The sequence below is a fragment of the Anolis carolinensis genome, chromosome 4 (assembly GCF_035594765.1).
Source record: "Anolis carolinensis isolate JA03-04 chromosome 4, rAnoCar3.1.pri, whole genome shotgun sequence".
NCBI classification, from domain to species: Eukaryota; Metazoa; Chordata; class Lepidosauria; order Squamata; family Dactyloidae; genus Anolis; species Anolis carolinensis.
The window spans coordinates 129,623,252-129,644,156 of NC_085844.1; the positions used below are offsets into that span (position 1 = coordinate 129,623,252).

Consider the following 20,905-nt stretch of genomic DNA (forward strand, 5'->3'; position numbering starts at 1 on the left):
ACCCCCAAACTGCAGATCTGTGTCTTCAGAGGGAGTGTGACCCCATCCAGCACAGGCTGGATCCTTATTCCCTGATCTGCCTTCCAACTGACAGGGATCACCTCTGTCTTGTCTGGATTAAGTTCCAATTTGTTTGCCATCATCCAGTCAATTATTGATGACAGGCACTGGTTTAGGATCAGGACAGCTTCCTTGGCTTTAGGTGGAAAAGGGTAGTAGAGTGGGCGTTGCCTGCATATTGGTGGCATCAAACTCCAAAACTCTGGATGACCTCTCCCTGTGGTTTCATGTCTATGTTAAACATCATGGGGACAAAATGGAACCCTGAGGAACCCCACAGCACAACAGCCAGGGGTTCGAACAGGAGTCCTCCAGCACCACCCTCTGGGTACAGCCCTCCAGGTAGGATCGAAGCCACTGTAAAACAGTGCCTTCCAGTCCCACCCCAGGGAGATGACCCAGAAGGATACCATGGTAAATGGTATCAAAAGCTACTGAGAGGTCCAGGAGAACCAACAGGGATACACTCCACTTGTCTAACTCTCTGCAGAGGTCATCCACCAAGGTGACCAAAGCTGTCTCTGTTCCATAGCCAGGCCTGAAACCAGATTGAAATGGATCTAGATAATCTGTATCATTCAGAAATCCCTGGAGTTGGGAGGCCACCACACTCTCAAAGACCTTACTCAGAAAGGGGAGCTGAAATTGTCATATTGAATCAATTGCTGATTCATGAAGTCATCACTTATGTAAATGACATAGTTTTAGCGTGTATACTTTGGTTGGGATTGTCCATTCGATTTAGATTAAGTAGCTCTGTGGGAATAGGAAAAAACAGAGGAGAACGTGGCCGCCTCTCTTGGAGCCTCTAGTTAATGAGAGTAATTCAAAACTAATACCATTAATATTAAATTATGCTTTTGAAATAAAATAAGTAAACCTTTTGCCAAATTGATGGGCATAGAGTTATTGCCTTGAATCTCATTTTGGGATATAAACTCAATAAAGAAAATTAAATACATTTCTATTCTAGTCTTAACACTTTCTTTGTGATTAGGAATAATAGAACGTTTGCAGTTTTGGAGTATTTTAGCCTGATAAATACTAAGTGCTAATTCTATTAGTACTTTCAAGCACAGTGATCCAGAATGCAAGTTGTCTTCCTTACTAGGCCCAGCAGCTTGTCCACATTAACAGCACTCACCAATTGAAACTGATCCAGTGTAATGTCACTCACAGAGTTGCTGGACACCGCTTTGTTGGCCCCTGCTCCAATGACCATGTCCAAGTAAATGCTCATGCAAGAAATTTTATCTGAAAATTGTTATTAAAGGCATCACAGTGAGCTGCTGAAAGTTCTAACAATGGGTTTGGAGTGGAGGGCACCTGAGTTAAGCCTCTCACTACTCTGAACAGCTCAGTTGAATGTGAATCAGCAGATACAATGTGTGCCAAGAAGAAAGTTTTATTCGCTGCAGGTATTGCCACCTTGTAGGAGCAGAGGTGCCCTCTATCTTGTCGCATAAAGGTTGGGTTTTCCGTTCTAGTCGTCCCTCCCATTTAATTTTCCTGAGGATTTCTGTATACCAGGAAGCCTGATTCATAATGAATTGGAGAGGACTTTTGGGAACAGTCGTTTCAATAGCTCTGGTTAGATTTTGATTCCATTTACTGACCAGGGATTCAACAGGTTCGTCAGTGATGCCAGCCATGAAACCCTCTACAACCTCCTGGAATCTCAAAGAATCCATTAGTCCTCGAAGGCGGACCATTTTAATAAGTCCTCCATCCCAAAGGTATTAGTCACCTCCATCCACAGGTCCATCACCCAGAAGCAAAAGTCTGGGCGACTCCAACAACACCTCCGAGATCAGTTCTGTAAGCTTGGCCAGGGAGATTGTTAGGCAGAATCCCCAGTATGTCCCTGGTTTTCAAACTGAGGTACACACACTCAATGTGATTCAACTTTCTAGTAGGTAGTCTGGTCAGGTTAAGGTGGTCTTTGTAGATCACAGTTACCCCACCCACTGCTCACTTCCCCATACCTGTTCACTGACATAGTACCCATCTGGGTGGGCCAGAGCCCAGGTTGGAACTGAGTCAGTTTGTTCACCTCAACCTGTTCACAAATTTTTATTAGCCATTCTTCTTCTGTTGGGATTATTGGTTCCTTCCATCTCTATGCATGTTTTGGCTTTATTGATGACAAGTCTCTGTGCTATTTTCTGATCTTTTGTAATATCATGGCTTCCTCAGTAAAAAGTCCTCTCAGGATAGCTATCAAGATGTCCCATAATAGGTCATGGCTGTAACCCAAGAGTTCCTTTTGTCCTTCACTATCATTTCAACTGAAATCTGTTTGTCTATAGAGATGGGTTTGCTCGCAATTTAAAATTGGGTCATGTGGTCTATGCTAAAGTATCTTTATAGTTCCAACAGACGGTATGCAATGGTTCTGTAATGTCGAGGTGATGGATTAGATTCATCAGTGTTCTAGATACGTGTTTTTTGTTGGTTTGCTGATTTGTCTAAGCGTAGAAAACTATAGTGGAGTCCCTGATTAGGATCATTGTCTCTTTTGTAAATTTCAATGTGTTGATCATTAGATCTCCTAAAAAACTGTGTTTTAGATTTGTTGGAAGAGCCATAATTGATGTTATTTTATGGTTGGCTGTTTAGGAAAATAAATGCATGCTTCCTACACCTTTTGATGTCTGATGCCTTGCTCTTTCAACTTACTGGCAATTTGATCTGGGGTCAACTCTTGTCAGTTCTTCTTGCCTGTTTTTCCTGTAAGGCTTGCTCGGGTCTGAATGAATGCACGCACCAAGCTTTCCATCTATGTTCCTTGCTATTTTGACAATTTTTGCTAATTTTTGTGTTAGATCTTAGTTTTATCTGATCAATATTATAAAAGTTTAATATAATACTGATTTAGTGGAATGTGTTAGGTATGCCCTATCTGAAATCAGTGGTCATAAAAGTTCCAGGATAAATCCTGCAGGAGAAGGAAGGACAGCCCAGAGAGCCTTTCTTTTTTTTTTTCTTCTGATCTTGAGATGGAGGCATGTCTTGACCACTCAGAGCAGGAAAGCTGCTGTGAGCACCTTAACAGTTCATTTCCTTGTGTGAAGATGCTTCTATGTTTCTGTGCCTGCCAGGCTTAGAACCACTTCTATTTGATTTTTCTGATGTTGGACAGTTTTGATAGATTCTATATATTAGTAGTACCTGCCTGAAAATCCTTCTCTTAGTCACTGGAGAAAGAATATAAAAATGGCTCCTTTAACTTCTTTGAGATTGTGTATTTTTACCACCATATTTTAATGCTGTGTTTTTGAGAATCTCTGTTTGGGTGATCTTAGGAAATTTTATCTTCAATAAGAATTATATCTTAACAAACGGTTCCAATCCCCTACCAGGTGTGTGCACTCTGGAGCCCCCGTTTTACATAGTGACAGAATACATGCCCTTTGGGAACTTGCTGGATTACCTGCGTGAGTGCAATCGGGAGGAGGTGACTGCTGTTGTCCTGTTGTATATGGCTACCCAGATATCGTCTGCTATGGAGTACTTGGAGAAGAAGAACTTCATCCACAGGTCAGAAGAAAACCTTAATTTTTGTAATGAGGAAAGGTTACTTTTGGGGGAGAGGACAGTGGTTTTTGTAGAACAAAAGTGAAAGTCCAGAAGTAACTTTTGATCTTGTATATGTATGTATATGTTGTATTGTGTTAATAATAATCATAATCATAATTTTCAGACTTGCCAATTGACAAAATGTATAAAGCCATTTCTACATCTTGCATCTTGATGTCACTATTACAAGGGTCACTCCAAAAGTAATGCACAACATTTTTGTAAAAGATCCAAATTTTATTCTACATCTTTGCTATTTGCTTAAGGACACAGAAGAATCCTTGCCGCTTCTATTCAAATTTAATACAGCCCACTCCTGTTTATGGCAGTGTCATAGCAGTTCTCCAAGATGGCCATTGCTCTTGATGTCTGTCAGTTCCTGATTGTGTGAATGAGACAGTGGGAAGCATCCACAAGGGACTGTATAAGGTGTATGGAGAAGACATTGTCAATCACAGTACTGTTAGTCTCTGGGCACACGGGTTATCTAGTGAAAAAGGGCATGCCAACATTCAGGATGCTCCGCGAAGCAGCAGACTACACACCACACAAAGAACTGATAGTGTGGAGTGGATAAACAACATGGCTTAGGTCGATAGATGTATAGCTCTTAAAGTAATGTCACTCCAACTGGGCTTTGGGGAAGCAAGTGTGTGCAGAATACTGAAACAGTTGCAGTTGAAGAAGGTCTGTTCAAGGCGGGTCTTGAGGAAGTTGACAGATGCACAAAAGGAAACCCGAAAATCCATATGCAGCAAACTCTAGGCCCAGTATAAAAACAATTGAAACAAATTTATATCAAGAATCATGGCTGGAAATGAAGCATGGTTACACCATTTTGAACCAGAGACGAAGAGACCATCAATGGAGTGGCATCATGTGAATTCTCTTACAAATTTTTTTTCAAAGTTGCACTTTCAGCAAGAAAAATCATGACAACTGTCTTCTGGGATTCAGAAAGAGTCCTGCTAGTGGACATCATGCTTAAAGGAACCATCATTAATTCAGAAACTATGTGAAAACTCTTAAGAAAGTTCAAGCTTGCCTGTGTTGTGTTCATCCACACTGGCAGAAACGAAATGTTTTGCTATTGCACAACAATGCTTGGCCACATGTCAGTCATTAAACCCAGTGTGAGATAGATGATAATAATAATCATCATCATCATCATAATCAAACTTATTTATACCCCACCACCCAGAAGTGGCTCAGGGCGGTTCACAAAGCACTCAAAAGTGCAAACAAGCAGGATACAAAAAGTGCAAAGTCAATAACAAAAAAGTATAACAACCAACATAAACATCACAAAACCCCCTGGTTAAGATTAGTAGCTGCAGGTATAAAATAACTGATCAACTGCAATCAATATCAGTCTCATAAAGTGTATGGTGAAATAATCTGTAGGTCAGTGGTTCTCAACCTGTGGGTCCCAGATGTTTTGGCCTTCAACTCCCAGAAATCCTAACAGCTGGTAAGCTGGCTGGGATTTTTGGGAGTTGCAGGCCAAAACACCTGGTGACCCACAGGTTGAGAACCACTTTTCTAGGTCCTACGTTCAGTTGTTTTGGGCTTCAGCTCCCAGAAATCCCATCCAGCCTACTAGCAGTTAGGAATTGTGGGATCTGAAGTCCAAAACACCTGGAGGCCTAAAGGTTGGGAACCACTGATTTAGGGATTCTAAACATGGTCAAAAGCTTGTTGAAAAAGCCGTCTTCAATTGTATATGGAAGACTTAGAGAGTGAGGGCTAGCCTAATCTCCCTCGGGAGGGTAATCCAAAGTTGGGGGGCCAACCACCGAGAAGGCCCTCTCTCGTCCCCACCAACAGCACTTGAGTTGGAGGTGGAACTGAAAGGAGAGCCTCCCTTGTAGATCTTCGTGCCCATACCGGTTCATAGAAGGAGATGCGGTCTCAAAGATAGGTTGCCACCTCTTCACCAACTGAAGAACTCCCTGCATGGAACAAAATTTGAAGACAATGCCCTTTTGGCAGCTGCTAAACAGTGGCTCAGACAAGCCAATCCAGAGTTTTACTGTGCAGGCATACAGGCCCTAGTTCCAAGGTGGTGTAAGGCTGTTGAAAGGGATAGGGATTATGTGGAAAAGTGACATTCTGTTCCTAAAGCATATATCAAGGTACTGTATAAATAGTAAAGATGTAGAATAAAATTAGGATTTTTTAAAATGGCGTGCATCACTTTTGGATTGCCTTTTGTAGTTGTAATTTTGTAATTATTTTTCTTGTACAGGGATCTTGCGGCTCGTAATTGTTTGGTTGGAGAAAATCATGTGGTGAAAGTGGCTGATTTTGGATTAAGCAGACTGATGACTGGAGACACATACACAGCTCATGCTGGAGCAAAGTTCCCTATCAAATGGACAGCACCCGAGAGTCTGGCATACAACACATTCTCAATCAAATCTGATGTTTGGGGTAAGGCAAGAAAAACATTTGTATATAGTCTCTCTAGTTGTGTAAATCTGAGCTTTAATGTAGGGTTGTCAATACCTATATTTGCAGGGCTTGCGGTAGTCTCTAAACCTCAGTTCAAAAGCTAATGCCTCAAAGACTGATCACCTCCCAAGTGTTCAGATGGCTGATATATACTGTTAGCAAAAACTAGGGGTAATAACTTGATGGTCATGGTTTAGTTGAGACTGTGCAGTCCCAAAAAGCAATGTAACTGTGAATTATATCTTGAATTTTTTAATATTTTTGGTGGGTAAACATCCTACCTTGTTTTAATTAAGACCCAGTCCCCCAAAGGCTAGAAAAAATGCTTCACCTATTATATGACCTGATTTTTGTCCTTCTGTCTTATTCATAGATAATGGCTTAATATATTTCATCTGAGTTAGGTTGCCACATCCAAAAAAGGAAATCAGCCAAAATGATCTTCAGCATCTAATTTTTTCTCCCTTAAGTAGTCAATGAAGAAAGATCTGACTTAAAATAACAATGTTTAATTTGCAGCTTTTGGAGTCTTGTTATGGGAGATTGCCACCTATGGAATGTCACCCTATCCTGGCATTGACCTCTCTCAGGTTTATGATCTGCTGGAAAAGGGCTATCGAATGGAACAGCCTGAAGGTTGTCCCCCAAAGGTCTATGAACTCATGAGAGCATGTGAGTATTGTGTTCTTATTTTTACTTCTAGAAGCAAAGTGCAAATTAGGTAATGAGAGGAAATGTAGTAGCATATGGTCTTGCTATCCTACCGTCTCAACTATCATTTATTGTTTTACCTCTAAGTGTCAATAACTCTGGTAATTTGCAACCATTTCCTTGTTCACAAACAGTTTCTGGAGAATTGTTACTAGTTTATATATTCCATAAAGAAAATAACAGGGACAATGGCTTGAGTGGTCTACAGATACTGATTTCTGTGCAACATAGACCCATGGTCCCTAATGCAGTAGATTGGATAGCATCAGGAAAAGCACAGTGAGTTTGTGACCTCATGCTGACAGTGGGAAAGATCCTAAAAGTTGTATTTCTGCTGAAAACATTGGGTTGAAACTTGCATGAGTGCAATGCTGACCAAGGGAGCATACATCTGCACTGTAGCTCCTTGATTATGTATTTTTTTTTCTTAAATAGCCAACCATAAAATAACACATCAATTATTAGTCTTCCAACAAATTTAAAGCACAGGTTTTAGGAAATCTGTTGATCAAAGCCTTGAAATTTACAAAAGGCACAATTATCCCTGGACCCTCCTAAAAGCCAGAAAGCAGAAAAAGATGGAAGGTTTGTAAGAACTTATACGGATCTGGAGTTCAGGTTAACAAATGCCATCTTTATAGATTAAGGCTGGTAAAGCCCTAAGAGTTTCCAAGCTGGGCAACAGAATTGTGGAGATTGGTAATACAGAAATACAAAATGATACATTTTAGGGGGAAAACCTTGACCAGGTATATGCTGGTTTGAGTCTGCATTAGGCTGTGATTTCACAAGAATGAGGTCATGGCAGGAAGGACAGTGAAATCATCAGCCCTCCCTGTTACAATAGTGCAAAGTGCAAATCCACTCTTTTAAATTATTGGTAAGGGATTGCACATGTTTGTTTATTGCAATGTTACAATGTTTATTTATTGCAAAATATACCCTTCTTTTCCAAAGAAAAGTGCATAATTTAAATCCCAAAATAAAATAGCATTGAAATAATGAGATATAATAAAACTAGTACAGAGATAGCAGAATATAGAAGAATAATCCTTAGCAGTATCAAAACTAAACACAGCAATAATAATAATATAACAATAATAAAACTTTTATCTCCCCGAAGGGACTCAGGACGGTTTCCAACTAGTGCAAAACAACATACAATATACAATAACTTGATACAGTAAAAACTCATCGTTAAAACAAAACAAACAATTCAGTTAAAATTAACAATAAGTAAAATGAACAATCACAGTCAGAACCTTTGCTCAAGGGGGCAGGAATCAGGGCAGATTAACATGGTTCATATTAGGGATAGAAAAACTTGTGCACATAGCTTAAGGTATCAGAAAAAAATATTCTTACATAAAAAGCAGACAAGAATATAGAACAGCTCACGTCAAAGGCCTCTCTGAAAAGCTAGATCGTAATTTGGCAATTAAAGATCTTCATTCCTGGGATTAGGAAATTATTCCACAGAATTAGTACCACAACCAAATGTCCCACAGGATCCCAACCACTCCAGAATGAATATCTTAAGTTGTACCTAGAAGTTAATAAATAATTGTGTATTACAGTTATACATTCAGGGTACCCTGCATCATATAGTAGCTTAATAGCCAAATGCTGTGTAGTAGACTATTCATAACACTTTCAGAGGATGGCTTCATATGGATCATGTTATCGTAATCCAGTCATGAAGTTATTAAATTAATGATCATGGTTAGGTTATAACGACATCATAGGGGTTTGGATGTAGTTGTGTTTAAAATGCTGGGTATAGTTCTGCTACACCTCAACAGTCAAGAGTTGTAAAGGAACAGATAAAATAATTTCCCTACATATTGAAACTAAAGCTTTTTCAGAAAAAGGATGGGAAAACTTGAGTAAATCACATAGTAGAGAGGAGATGGTATTTTTTTTCCTCCTTTTTTCCTGGTAAAAATAATTCTGGGCCAATTAATACTTGTTGATTGTACTACATAGTTCTTAACATTCATAAAATCTTATTTAACCGTTTTAAGGAATATGTGACATCATGGTTCTCAGGAACATTGCAATTTAAAAGTAGCAGTGGAAGCGGCCCTTCTTGTGTGATACATTCTGTGTGAATAGTGATACTGTTGCTGTACATTACTGGCAAATGTTTTTTTTTTTTTCTACACACACTGAGGTGATGTTCACATTTTCTGTTATGTGGTAGGCTGGAAATGGAACCCTCTAGACAGGCCTTCATTTGCTGAGACTCATCAAGCCTTTGAAACCATGTTCCATGATTCCAGCATCTCTGAAGGTGAGAATTTTTTTTGTTCTTTTACTTCCAATGTTCTGTACTTAGAATCAAAGAAGCATAGAGTTGGAAGACTGCAAGAGCCATCTAGTCCAACCTCCTGCCATGCAAACTTATTTTTCTTCTGAAACAAAATGCTGAAATGTATGCATGTTACGAAGGAGGCAAGCTTGTTTTCTACTGCTTCAGAGACTAACAATGGATTCAAAATACATGAAAAGAGATTCTACCTGAATATTATGGCAATAGCTGTTTGGCAATATAATATGGTGCCTTGGAGTGTGGTGGAGCCTCCTTCTCTGGATATTTTTAATCAGTCTTGATGGCTATTCATTGGGAATGATTAGATTGTATATTCCTGGATGGCTCTTTTGTGTCTTGCAACTTTATGAGCCTGTGATTCTTTTCTCCCCTGCTTTTCTGGCAGTTGACAGTTTTCCTTATATCTTTCTTTAAACCGATCACTTGATTTCTAACTGGAAATGGATGTGCTACATTTCTGTCTTCTTTAGCCTAACACTAAACCGTAATATGCACAAGCAGGTGGAAGCGTGGGTTGGCACTCTCTTCTTTATTTTGCTTGTATGCAGCAGGAGAAACGTTGGAACATTGCTCATGTTTTATTACATTTGAATCTGGGAAACCCCAGCAATTCACAAACCAGAAAAGGGTGGAGGAGCATGTGAGCTGATGGCTCATGCTTGTTCATCTTTAACACTAAACGTGGTTTACTATTGAATTTGAACCAATATCAGGTATCTTGGGAAATTAAACATGGCCTTCTTCAGAATTTTGAAGAAGAAAATACTTGTAATAATTGTCACAAAAAGTGAATGTTCTCTGTGGCATGAATCACAGTCTGCCCATAAAAGGGATAACGTTAAGAGAGAGTGGACTCTTGTACCCAACATTTCGCAAGATCCAGAAGTGGGAGCAGCAGCATTTATCCCACTCTACCCCAATTCAGAATGTATGCCACTCACATGCATATTTTCATTCTCTCTCTTTCTCTCTCTCACACACATATACCAATTTTCTAATTTTATCTCCCATTGCATAAGACCTAAGAACATGAGGAGCCCAAACATGATTCCATTTCTATATTCTCTTTTCATTTGTTAATTTTTCTGATTAACAAATGATAGTCTTTCTACTAGGACAAATAGCTTGCTTCTGTAAAAGCCATAATATTTAACTGCTTAGTCTTTGTAGAGCATTCTACTGGAGCTTTGCTGAGAAAGAGTACCAAATTTTTGTTTCTCTAACATAACTATGTTGCTGTTTTGGCATTTTGAGATTCTTAACATTGATCTCTTTCTATGCTTGCTGAATCTCTCAGTGATGTTTCTTTTTCCCTTGTCCAGTGCCTCTCGTTAGCACCCAGATCTGCTTTCCTCTTCCCTTGCTGCTCTCTGTTCCAACTATTCCCCTGATGTTTCTTACAGAAGTGGCAGAAGAACTTGGAAGAACAGCTTCCTCTTCATCCATAGTTCCGTATTTGCCCCGTTTACCCATGCTTCCTTCCAAAACACGAACCTTGAAAAAACAAGCAGAAAATAAAGAGAATATTGAAGGAACCCAGGAAGCTGTAGAACATTCTCCTTCCAGTTCTGCACCAGGTATGCTGTGCAAGCAAAAATATAAGACTATATAGGTACTGCTTCTTCATAAACATGTTAGCTGGTATTTACACTCTGGTCCTTGAATGTCTTGATGCCAAGAAGGGACTAACCAGAAGCTGAATGCACCACATTCTTCTTTTGGGAGCTGGTTCTTTCATTGAGGACGCCTGATGTTGCACAAACTGGCACTGTTACTCATGACACAAAATGTTCCCTTCCCTGCCCGGATGGTAAATTTCCCCAACCTTGTCCACAGCGGATTTGAGAAGTTTTGAGGCGAAGAAGTCTGTACCTCACACATTGTCCATATCCATGGCAGACAGACACAGTTGGTCTTTGTGATCAAAGGAGGCAACCTTGTATTTGCTCAGTCACAAGTTGGACCATTCTAGGTATGCAAAGATGGGGATGGAACAGGATTTTAAAAAAAGATCAAAGAGAATTAAGAATTGTAATTAAGCTCACATTCATAGCGACCATTGCATTTTTCAGAAATAAGAATCAGCTTAGGCAACATGCTGGAGGTTGCAGTGCATTTTGCCATTTCCATTTCCAGTGCAAATAGTAAAGAAGTAGCTCTCAAATATGGAGATCCCTTGCTTTTCTTTATTTAGAAAAAGACAAAGCACTCTGTGATTATCTCTTCATGGGGAAGAGTGAAATGAATATTGGGGACAGGTGATTTTGAGGAAAGAAGAAAGGTGAGAGGAGACAGTAGTGTTGTTCAGTCAAGGTTGATACAGAATATTGGGCTATAAACTTAGATAGAGATGAAAATGATAAAGGTCCCCACATCTCAAAAGTGGAGGCTACTAATATAGTTCTCCTATCTGCTTTCTTCCTTGAGAGAAGTGACAAGCACACTATGCCTGTCTGCAAGTTTTCTCCTGTGAGATAAAAAGCAAGATAGGTGCAGGGATTCTGATATGGCTGTCTGCATTATTGTTAAAATCTATGGGAAATCCAAACGGTGTGTAGTTGCCACCTGACAATGTGCAATAAGGCTACCTAGACTAGACAAACTGCTTTGTATTACTTTGTTGAATTATAGTTCCAGCCTGCATAAGTACCTTGACTCTATAGTGGCAAGTGTATATTCTCTCTCCCTTTCTCCAGGTTTTATTAGAAGCACACAGCAGACCAGTGGATCCCCAGCACTACCTCGCAAGCAGAGAGACAAGTCCCCCAGTGGCCTTCTAGAGGACACTAGAGAGACAACTTTTACTAGAGACAGAAAAGGTGGTTTTTTTAGCTCTTTTATGAAGAAAAAAAATGCCCCAACACCTCCAAAACGCAGCAGCTCATTCCGTGAGATGGAAAATCAACCTCACAAGAAGTATGAGTTGACAGGTAACTTTTCAGGAGCTGGTCCTTTGCAACACATTGATGGATTTTCATTTACCTCCTCCCAGCAGGATGGGACCCTTTGCTCTTCCAAGTGCTATGTTGGAGGTTTTGCACAGCGGAACTTCTATGGTGAGGATGGTGGCGGAGGCAGCACTAGTAGTGGTGGAGGCACGGGCACTGGTAGCGGGTGGTCAGGCCTCACAGGATTCTTCACTCCACGGCTGATTAAAAAGACACTGGGTTTACGCACTGGAAGGACTGCTGGTGCTGAAGAAGTGTCCAAACCTTTCCCCCGGTCCAATTCAACATCGTCAATGTCCTCAGGTCTTCCTGAGCAAGAGAGAATGGCAATGACCCTCCCCCGAAATTGCCACAGATCCAAAGTTCAGCTGGAGAGGACAGTATCCATCTCCTCTCAGCCAGAGGAGAATGCAGGCAAGTCCAGTGATCTGCTGTCTAAAAGGTGTGAAGAAGTCCCCACTTTGACCAGAGACAGGCCAAAAGCTAAGCTTTTGTCAAGAGGAGCTGTTCCCCTCAAGACCTCTTCCGTAGATACGGCTACTTCAGAAAAAGATTGTCAGGGGTCAACGGCAACAGGAAGCCTGAAGAGCAAAGAGAAGAACAGTGGGACACGGCAAGGGTCAGTCGAAGGTGAAGAGAAGGCAAGCTGGCCTTCTCCAGCCAAGGCTGCAGTCTCACTTCCAACTACTCACAATCACAAAGTGCCCGTCCTCATCTCACCCACTCTAAAGCATACTCCAGCTGAAGTGCAGCTCATTGGCACAGACTCTCAGGGGAATCGATTCAAGCTCTTATCTGAGCATCAGGCCACTGCTTCCAGTGACAGGCCCAGACGGATAAAACCAAAATGTGCTCCTCCACCACCACCCATCATGAGGCTCCTGCATCAGCCTCCCGCTTGCTCAGATGCAGCAGATGAAATGAATAATGGAGCACTGGTCCAGCAAGGGCAGGGATCCAGTGAGGGCAGCAAAAAGACAGCAGTGGCACCTGCTAGTGGGAAAGCTGGAAGGCCCATTATGCCTCCACCTCAAGTGCCTCTGTCCTTATCATCCACTTCGCCTGCCAAAATGGCCAACGGCACAGCAGGAGCCAAAGTCGCGCTGAGAAAGACCAAACAGACAGCAGAAAGAATCTCAGCAGACAAAATCAGCAAAGAGGCACTTTTGGAATGTGCAGATCTTCTTTCAAGTGCCATTGCAGAGCCCACCACAAACAGCCACCTGGTGGACACTGGTCACCAGCTCTTAGATTACTGCTCAGGCTACGTGGACTGCATTCCCCAAACACGCAACAAGTTTGCCTTCCGGGAAGCTGTGAGCAAACTGGAACTCAGCCTGCAGGAACTGCAGGTGTCCTCGACGGCTGCTAGTGTGCCTGGGGCGAGTCCTGTACTTAATAACTTATTGTCTTGTGTTCAAGAAATCAGTGATGTTGTCCAGAGGTAGCTACTGTCAAATAATCTGGTTAGGAGGGGAAAATGTACACCAAGTGGAGGGCGAAGAGTCGGGGTGACTACTTCTAATATGTGTGTGTTGTTTTCTCCTCCATTGATGATTTTGAAAAGAGAGACTGATACTTGAGTAAGTTTTATGTGAAGTACCTCAGATCACTGAGCTCTCATGTTTACAGGTTCATCTCAGTACATGGGACGGAGGGGAGGGTTCCAAGCCTCAAGGGGTCAGACAGTTGCAGCCAAGAAGGAAGAATGTTAAGAATTTGCTCTGGCTGGAAAGTGCACCTGCACAAGGGGAGCTTGTGCTGTCTTCCAGCTTCCAGCAGGTTGACAAACTGACAACAGAGCCTTTGTTTTGGGAAGAGCTGCTGTGCCCAACTGACCATAATGGTTGATGGAGGGGTCAGGGATCCTTTTCTGCACTACTGCATGTTTGATTTCCCGAGATCCTGGCAGAGAAGTTCAGAGGCTCCGTTGAAACTGGAGTTTTGACGGACCTTCCCAAGAGCGAATATATTAATTTTGGAGAAGGCCCATTGCATTAAATCAACATATGGAAATTCGGGAAGTTGATGCACTAGCCCACCTGGCAGAACTTCCACAGTGCATCGTGCTGCTGTAATCAGAAATACAAAAACAAAAGATGAGCTGATGTATGAAACACATCCTTTTTTGTCATTGTCCTCACATCTTTTACCCCACACACGTTCACTCGCTCACAGCGTCTGCAGTGATAGTTGGGCAGATTTGCGATTTCACACAATCACACCCTGCACTCGAACTGGCTATCATTAATTTTTGGGTAGTATAGCATAGGTGTCTATTCTGGAAATCACTTGAGTGGTTTGAAGCTGTAGCACAAACTAACCAGCATGTGTCCAAAAGCTGTTAAATTCTGTTTGTTTTTGAAGATTGGTGTAACACTGGCTCCTTCTCCTTCAATAAGCCTTGAAGGGCCACCCTTGGATCAACGGCATTGCAGAATGCTGCTACTGCTGCTCTCTACATTCCTTTTTTCAAATGCCCATCTTAATCCAGCTATAGTTGTCGAGGGAACCCAAGGCAAGAATGTCTACATTAGGGCAACAGTGGTGATATTCACAATTCGTACTCAAATCTAGATATTTTGCTCTGTTCAGAATTTTAGTGCATTTTGGTTACCAGGAAATAACCTTAAATATGTAGCATTACTGGAGGTGGAACAATGTAACAGGGTGGGAGTGTGCCCCCTTTTGCTTTGCACACTTAAAATTCTGGTAAAGACCATCAAGTTATGGAGCTCAGTTCAGGCAGGAGGTGGGGGGAGATGATGGTCTTCATTTGGTAGAGATCTGTTTGCACCCATTTTTCCCTTCAGAAAAAGAGTTTTTCGTGCTGCAGGTGCCCATTTTACTGTCACACCTCTCTTTCTGACGAGGGGAAATTAAGTATCCCTATGGAACACCTGCAGTATCAAAATGTCTGTATGGTGGGACGGGGGATGCCCCCGATATGCCAACCACTGTTGCCAGGTAAGTCAGAAGCAAGCCTTGCTTACACATTCTGACTTCAGCTATTCATCCCACTCCCCTCAGGAAATCCTTGCTTTTGACAATACCCACATATTATGTGTGTGTTTGATTTAATTTATAGAAGTCTATGTAAGTCTACAGTATGCTGCTATTCATGAGACATCTCTTTAAAGCAACACAAGAACATGAAACCTCACTTATGTCCAGTACAGCATGTCAAAACTGTTCCCTCACAAAGTGGTATTTCTGTCTTTTGCTACGGCTGAGTTAGCTACACTGAAAGGTTAAAAGTGTGTCAAGTTTTTTTGTGGTGAATAATGTATATGGCATGGGAAGTGCTTGTTCTCAGAAACCTACTGAAAGGGTCTTTTGCTCCAGGCTAAGTGTCTCTCCAATATATTATTGCTGGTGAAGGAGGGAATTTTTGGTTTGGGAGCCATATACCCCTTTTATCGCACACTCAAAAAATCAGCCAGATTTATCACTACTTTCTTAGCCTGTGTTAGCACAATCGGTCAGATATTTTCAAGGTTTGATTTGCTCTGCACCTTAAACTTTATGAAACATAACATTTTTTTTATTTAAAATATTGAGATGAGATATAATTTTTATGTTGTGCAATTTATTTTTTATATTGAATCCCAGTACATTTGCCACACTTTGGGGAGTTTATTGGAGAGCTAGAATGGCATTAACTCTGACAAATTATTTGTTGCTCTAATAGGTGCATGATGTTGAAAAAAATTAAAGGGACCAGATTGCTTTACAATGCAGGCTCACTGAATTAAAACTGGGCACATGAAGGCTTGGAGGACTGGCTACAAATTACAATAGAGTCTCACTTATCCAACATAAACGGGCCGGCAGAACATTGGATAAGCGAATATGTTGGATAATAAGGAGGGATTAAGGAAAAGCCTATTAAACATCAAATTAGATTATGATTTTACAAATTAAGCACCAAAACATCATGTTATACAACAAATTTGACAGAAAAAATAGTTCCATACGCAGTAATGCTATGTAGTAATTACTGTATTTATCAATTTAGCACCAAAATATCACAATGTATTGACTACAAAAATGCGTTGGATAATCCAGAACGTTGGATAAGTGAGACTCTACTTTATATGCATGTAATGAAAAATAACTAATGGGAAACTGTCCTGAATATTTCTCCTTCCATTGATTCCCCGTTTTTCTCTCCTGAGTGGTAAACTTTTCTTGAGGATCTGGAAGAAGAAAAGCAGGGGCCACTAAGCAGGGCACAGGTGTCTTGAAAAAAAACTTCACTGGGCAGTGCTTGGTTTCAGAGTCTCATACCCTCCATTCCCACTAACCCCACTCCCCAAACAGTCCTTCATCATTCCCTGGTCACTGAGCATGCTCAGCCCTCATTGGACTGTTTAGGGGTTTTCTTTTGACACCCCCCCTCCGGTATGTATTTTTAAAGTTGTGGAAATTATGGAAACTCCTCTCTTGTGTGTGTTGGCACTACTATTTTGATTCAGCAAGAACATCTGGAGAATTGAGGTTGCTATTAGTGTATATGTGGGGCGGGGCGAGGGGGATGGGACTTCCCCAGTGCATAATTGTGAACTAGCTTTCTGTAGTTCAGATATATCTGCCACATGTTGTCTAACATCTGCAGTCATCTTGCTGAATGCCAAGTTACAGTACAACCGCATGTCATCCTGACTTCTGTAATGTTTCTTGGGATTACTGAAGTAGAACTTTCCTTCTGGTTCATTCCAAACACAACGGCTATAGTTTATTATCTCTCTTCATCATTGAATGTAATGTTACATTTTTAGAAGGCTTGCCAGTGATACATATTTGCTGAAAAACACTTATTTGATTAATCATTTAATAACTAACTTGGACAAAATTTAAAAGTTCCACGTCGTGGAAAGAACCTTTCTTTAGGATATGGAGAGGGGGAATAACCAGCAAAAAGAGAAAATGGTTTTCCTCCTTCAACTCTTCTCTGCCCCCCCCCCCCCCCCCGTAAAATCTCTAGTGGCCTCTGCCTGGATAATAAAACAGTACCCAAGAAAGATATGTAACTAGAAGCTCTTAGAGCCGTGGTTCTCAACCTGTGGGTCCCCAGATGTTTTGGCCCAGAACTCCCAGCAACCCAGCCAGTTTACCAGCTGTTAGAATTTCTGGGAGGCCAAAAGGCCAAAACATCGGGGAAACCACAGGTTGAGAACCACTGTCTCAGAGTGAACAGATGGAGTGTCTTCGGTTCATCCCATATATTCAAAGCATAGGCATTACAGGCATAGATTGTTCTCAAAAGAGCAAATATGTGTTTTGGGTATCACGTAATTTCTGAAGTGGCAATCAAAGCCTCATATTACAGGAGCATCCCATGTTTCCCATATAAGCACAGTTGTGGCCATGTAAATGTACAGAACCTTCTATCCTCAACGAAGTGTTGCAATACTTCAATCTTTAGAGGCCACATTCTTCTTCCTTGGTTTAAAAATATTTTGTGATCAAAAGTAGTACTGCTGTTTCCTTTCTATAGATCCAGTGCAGAGTTCAAGGTTCCTCCATAAACTGTTATTTTAAATTATGTTGTTATGGATTGCATTGCTCCTTTTACCACCAGTGCTCACAAGAGAGAAACCATTCATTTCAGATATTTAAAGTACCGGTAGTTAACTCTTGAATGGTAGTAATGTTAAACGCAGTTGAGAAGAGTTCTTTTTCAACTGCTGCGTTTTGTTAACTGCCTCAAAATGCATGGCATAAGTGCACTTTCTGCCAGTGCGAGAGTCTGACATTTCTGCCATGTTGAGAAAGCAGGCCTTATCTAAATTATGTATGGGTTTTTTAAAATTGTGATTGAATCTGTGCTTTGATTCTTTCTGCCTTTGTTAGTATGCTGCTACAGGGATCTGAGGGATACATCCTTTTTCATTCTGTTCAGTAGCTGTTGTCTTTTTTAAAAAAATGAAACAATGAGACTTGTCAAATCCTTGCTTTGGTCTTTCAGAAATGATATGATCATGATCCTGAGGCCAAAAACATTTTTGGGGGTCTACCTAATCTATCTGGATAATCCATACCAAAGCAAATCAAGATAGGGAAATACACACTTTTTTTTGTTTTCAAATAATTGTCATGACTCCGCTGTATCCTTTCTTCCTACTTTATTCAACTTTATTCCATGTTCTTGGTAGCTTTGTGTGGGGTTATAGTTAATGGCAGAAATAAAGATGGGCCATAAGGACTGGTGGGAAAGCGATATTGCGGATAAAATATACATGGTAGTGACACCCTGCTAAAATCACAGGCCGTGCATTTTTTTTTTAAGGTGAGATCTTCGTAAATGAAACTGTGACCAGGAACCCAATGCCTGTTCTATTTGCACTGTTTTGCTGGAAGTTTGTACAATCCATGATGACATGGGGTTGAGATCAAAGTTTAACATTTGTGGGAACGCTCCTGTGAGTGAATTGTGCTTCTGGAACATTTTAAGTATGTGTCTTGTGGACATGTATTGCTTCCTGCTGTTTAGTTTTGACTAATCATAAGATTTGTGCTTTTTTCTTTTAAATGTTTTCTTACATGATTCCTACGGCAGCATCACATTAGAAATGTAAGGAACAAATCTGTGGTTTGCACAGTTTGTATCCAGTTCAACATAGCATTTGCTATGCTTTTAATGAGACAGTTGGGAAGAAGGGCTGATTTGCTGTTGCTTGCATTTTCTGGAATTATGACAGTGAGCCTTGCCCCTTAATTCAGATTGTGCCCATGTTACAAGAAGGGAATTATAATTTGAAAAATAGATTTTGAGCAGATTCCACAGGAAGCTTCAGCCAACAGAAGATTGGCAAAGGGCACGGCTGTATACCTTACATTGAGGACTGATGTTTAAAGGAGTACTTTAACAAATGCCTCTGCTCTTGCAGGTCTGTAGATAATGTACATGTTCATCAGGAAGGTTTCATTGTTCACCAGCATGCTATGCCAGACACTCTGCCTGAGACTACTTTCATGGGCAGCAAATTTTGATATTTCTAAAATCTATCACCTGTAGTAGATGATCAAAGCACTAAGTTTGGAAATCAAGCCACAAGTTTAAACAGTCTCTAGGGCTGGATCAGTGGCATCAGTAGTGTGAAGTCCTTGCTCCATTATTCATTTGAATGTTTTGTCAAAAGGAGAGGGAAGGAAAAAAGGGCTTCATTATCGCCTTATGTTCTACTTCTTGAAAGTGACAAAGGAGTATTCTGCCACAGTAACCAAGATAGTAGAACATATCCTCTGTACTGAGAATTGGATTTTTTTGGGGGGGGGGAGTATCTTGCGGGGGGGCTTTCTCAGCATTCAAAACTTGGTATTTGGGGGAGTGAATGTCTGCATTGCCTCCCTGACATGCCTTTTCTCCTTGTTCTTCTGATTTGTATTCTGTCATGTCCTCAATGGGAACACTCCATGTAACAATTCAATTTGCCTTTGTTGGAATGATATATAGTGGCCCTAAACAGTAACTAGACATACTGACCACCTCTAGTTCTATCTTGGAGCATAATGCTCTGAACATTGAGCATATAACATCATCCTAGTCTTTCATTTGAAGCATGCCTTTGATTCAGAATGCAAGCCTGAGAAATGCTGAATATGATCAGTACCAGATAGGCTCACGAACTACCACTTTCTGACCCCTGTTCTTAATTCAGTACTGGCTCTGCACAGCCATATTTTCAGGAATGCTCATCAGATGTGAGTACGGCCTATCCTTGTGTCCTGGAAGGGCAGCCTCTTAGCTATGCCCAGTTTCTCTGTAGTTGCCAAGGGCCAAAGGGCCCAAGAGTGTGTGGTGCAAGTGGTGGGCATCCGGGGAGGGAGCGGGAGGGAGGGGACAGGGAAATGTCTTTTCAGGACTCTATAATCAACCCAGCACTCTAATTAGCAAATAGTTGAAATCACTGAGGAAAGTTTTTGTTGAAACCGAAAACATGCTGATCACTCTAAAGAACCCACTCTTGCAGTGTTGTCAATTGTTACTTTGTTTTGTTTTTCATTTGTTGTTATAATATATTTGGGTTTTTTTCTAATTTAAATTCTCACTATTGCCTGACTGTGAACTGCAAACAGTGTTAACTTGATGTAAATAAGGGCCCTTAGAGGTGGTACCTCTGGCTGTTCAACAAAGATTTTTGCCAAGTTGCATTTTGTTTTAAATAAAAGTTGCAATATTTTATTGGCAAATATTTTGACAGATGCTTTTGTTGTTGAACTAACCGTTGAGGTATTATAGAAGACAGAATGTGACGCAAAGGAAAAAACTAATATTAAAACTTAGAAAAATCATACAAGTCAAGATTGAGTGGGGACTAGAGTGCTGGGGTGTGTCATTTGAAACACCCTGGACAATCATGCCCCATGTTATTAAATGGCAATGTGAATGCAGATGCTTCAGCTTGCCTAGACTCATGTCACTACCATATACTAAAATGAGAAATGATAATCCACCATCACTAAAAATCATGGCTCGAAATCCTGAAGATTTGGTGGATCCATTGTAATTAGCACAGCTTAAATTGATGGTAAACTGAACAGATTAATAGCAGCTAAGGCCAGCATCATTGGAACTCAAGAGTCAAGCTATATTCAGAACTGAAGTAACAGTATAGTTCTTGGCATAATGTAGATTTAGGGTAATGACATTTTACATGTTGTACTCTTGACACACTAGATGTCACCTGTCAGTTGTAGCTTCAGCTAAAGAAATCATGGCTGTTATAAAATAGATCTTTAGTACTGAGCTAAGATCAATTCAAATGCACCAGTGTGTGTAAAAACGATTCAGTTTTCTGATGCACCCAGGTGCTAA

The 20,905-nt window shown here is 40.8% G+C and overlaps 1 protein-coding gene across 3 annotated transcripts in view; it reads left to right on the plus strand.

The window, feature by feature from the left end:
- abl2 (ABL proto-oncogene 2, non-receptor tyrosine kinase) overlaps nucleotides 1-20,280 on the plus strand; it is a 68,567-nt gene extending 48,287 nt beyond the window's left edge. For 2 of the 3 annotated variants that reach the window (XM_062977774.1, XM_062977775.1), the window contains exons 6-11: nucleotides 3,423-3,600; nucleotides 5,888-6,072; nucleotides 6,613-6,765; nucleotides 9,008-9,097; nucleotides 10,540-10,713; nucleotides 11,833-20,280. In XM_062977774.1, the coding sequence (XP_062833844.1) occupies nucleotides 3,423-3,600; nucleotides 5,888-6,072; nucleotides 6,613-6,765; nucleotides 9,008-9,097; nucleotides 10,540-10,713; nucleotides 11,833-13,532 (2,480 nt within the window). In that variant the 3' untranslated portion in view covers nucleotides 13,533-20,280. Of the gene's footprint in view, nucleotides 1-3,422; nucleotides 3,601-5,887; nucleotides 6,073-6,612; nucleotides 6,766-9,007; nucleotides 9,098-10,458; nucleotides 10,714-11,832 lie in introns of all 3 variants that reach the window. The other variant, XM_062977773.1, reaches the window with a different exon arrangement.
- The last annotated feature ends 625 nt before the right edge of the window (nucleotides 20,281-20,905 follow it).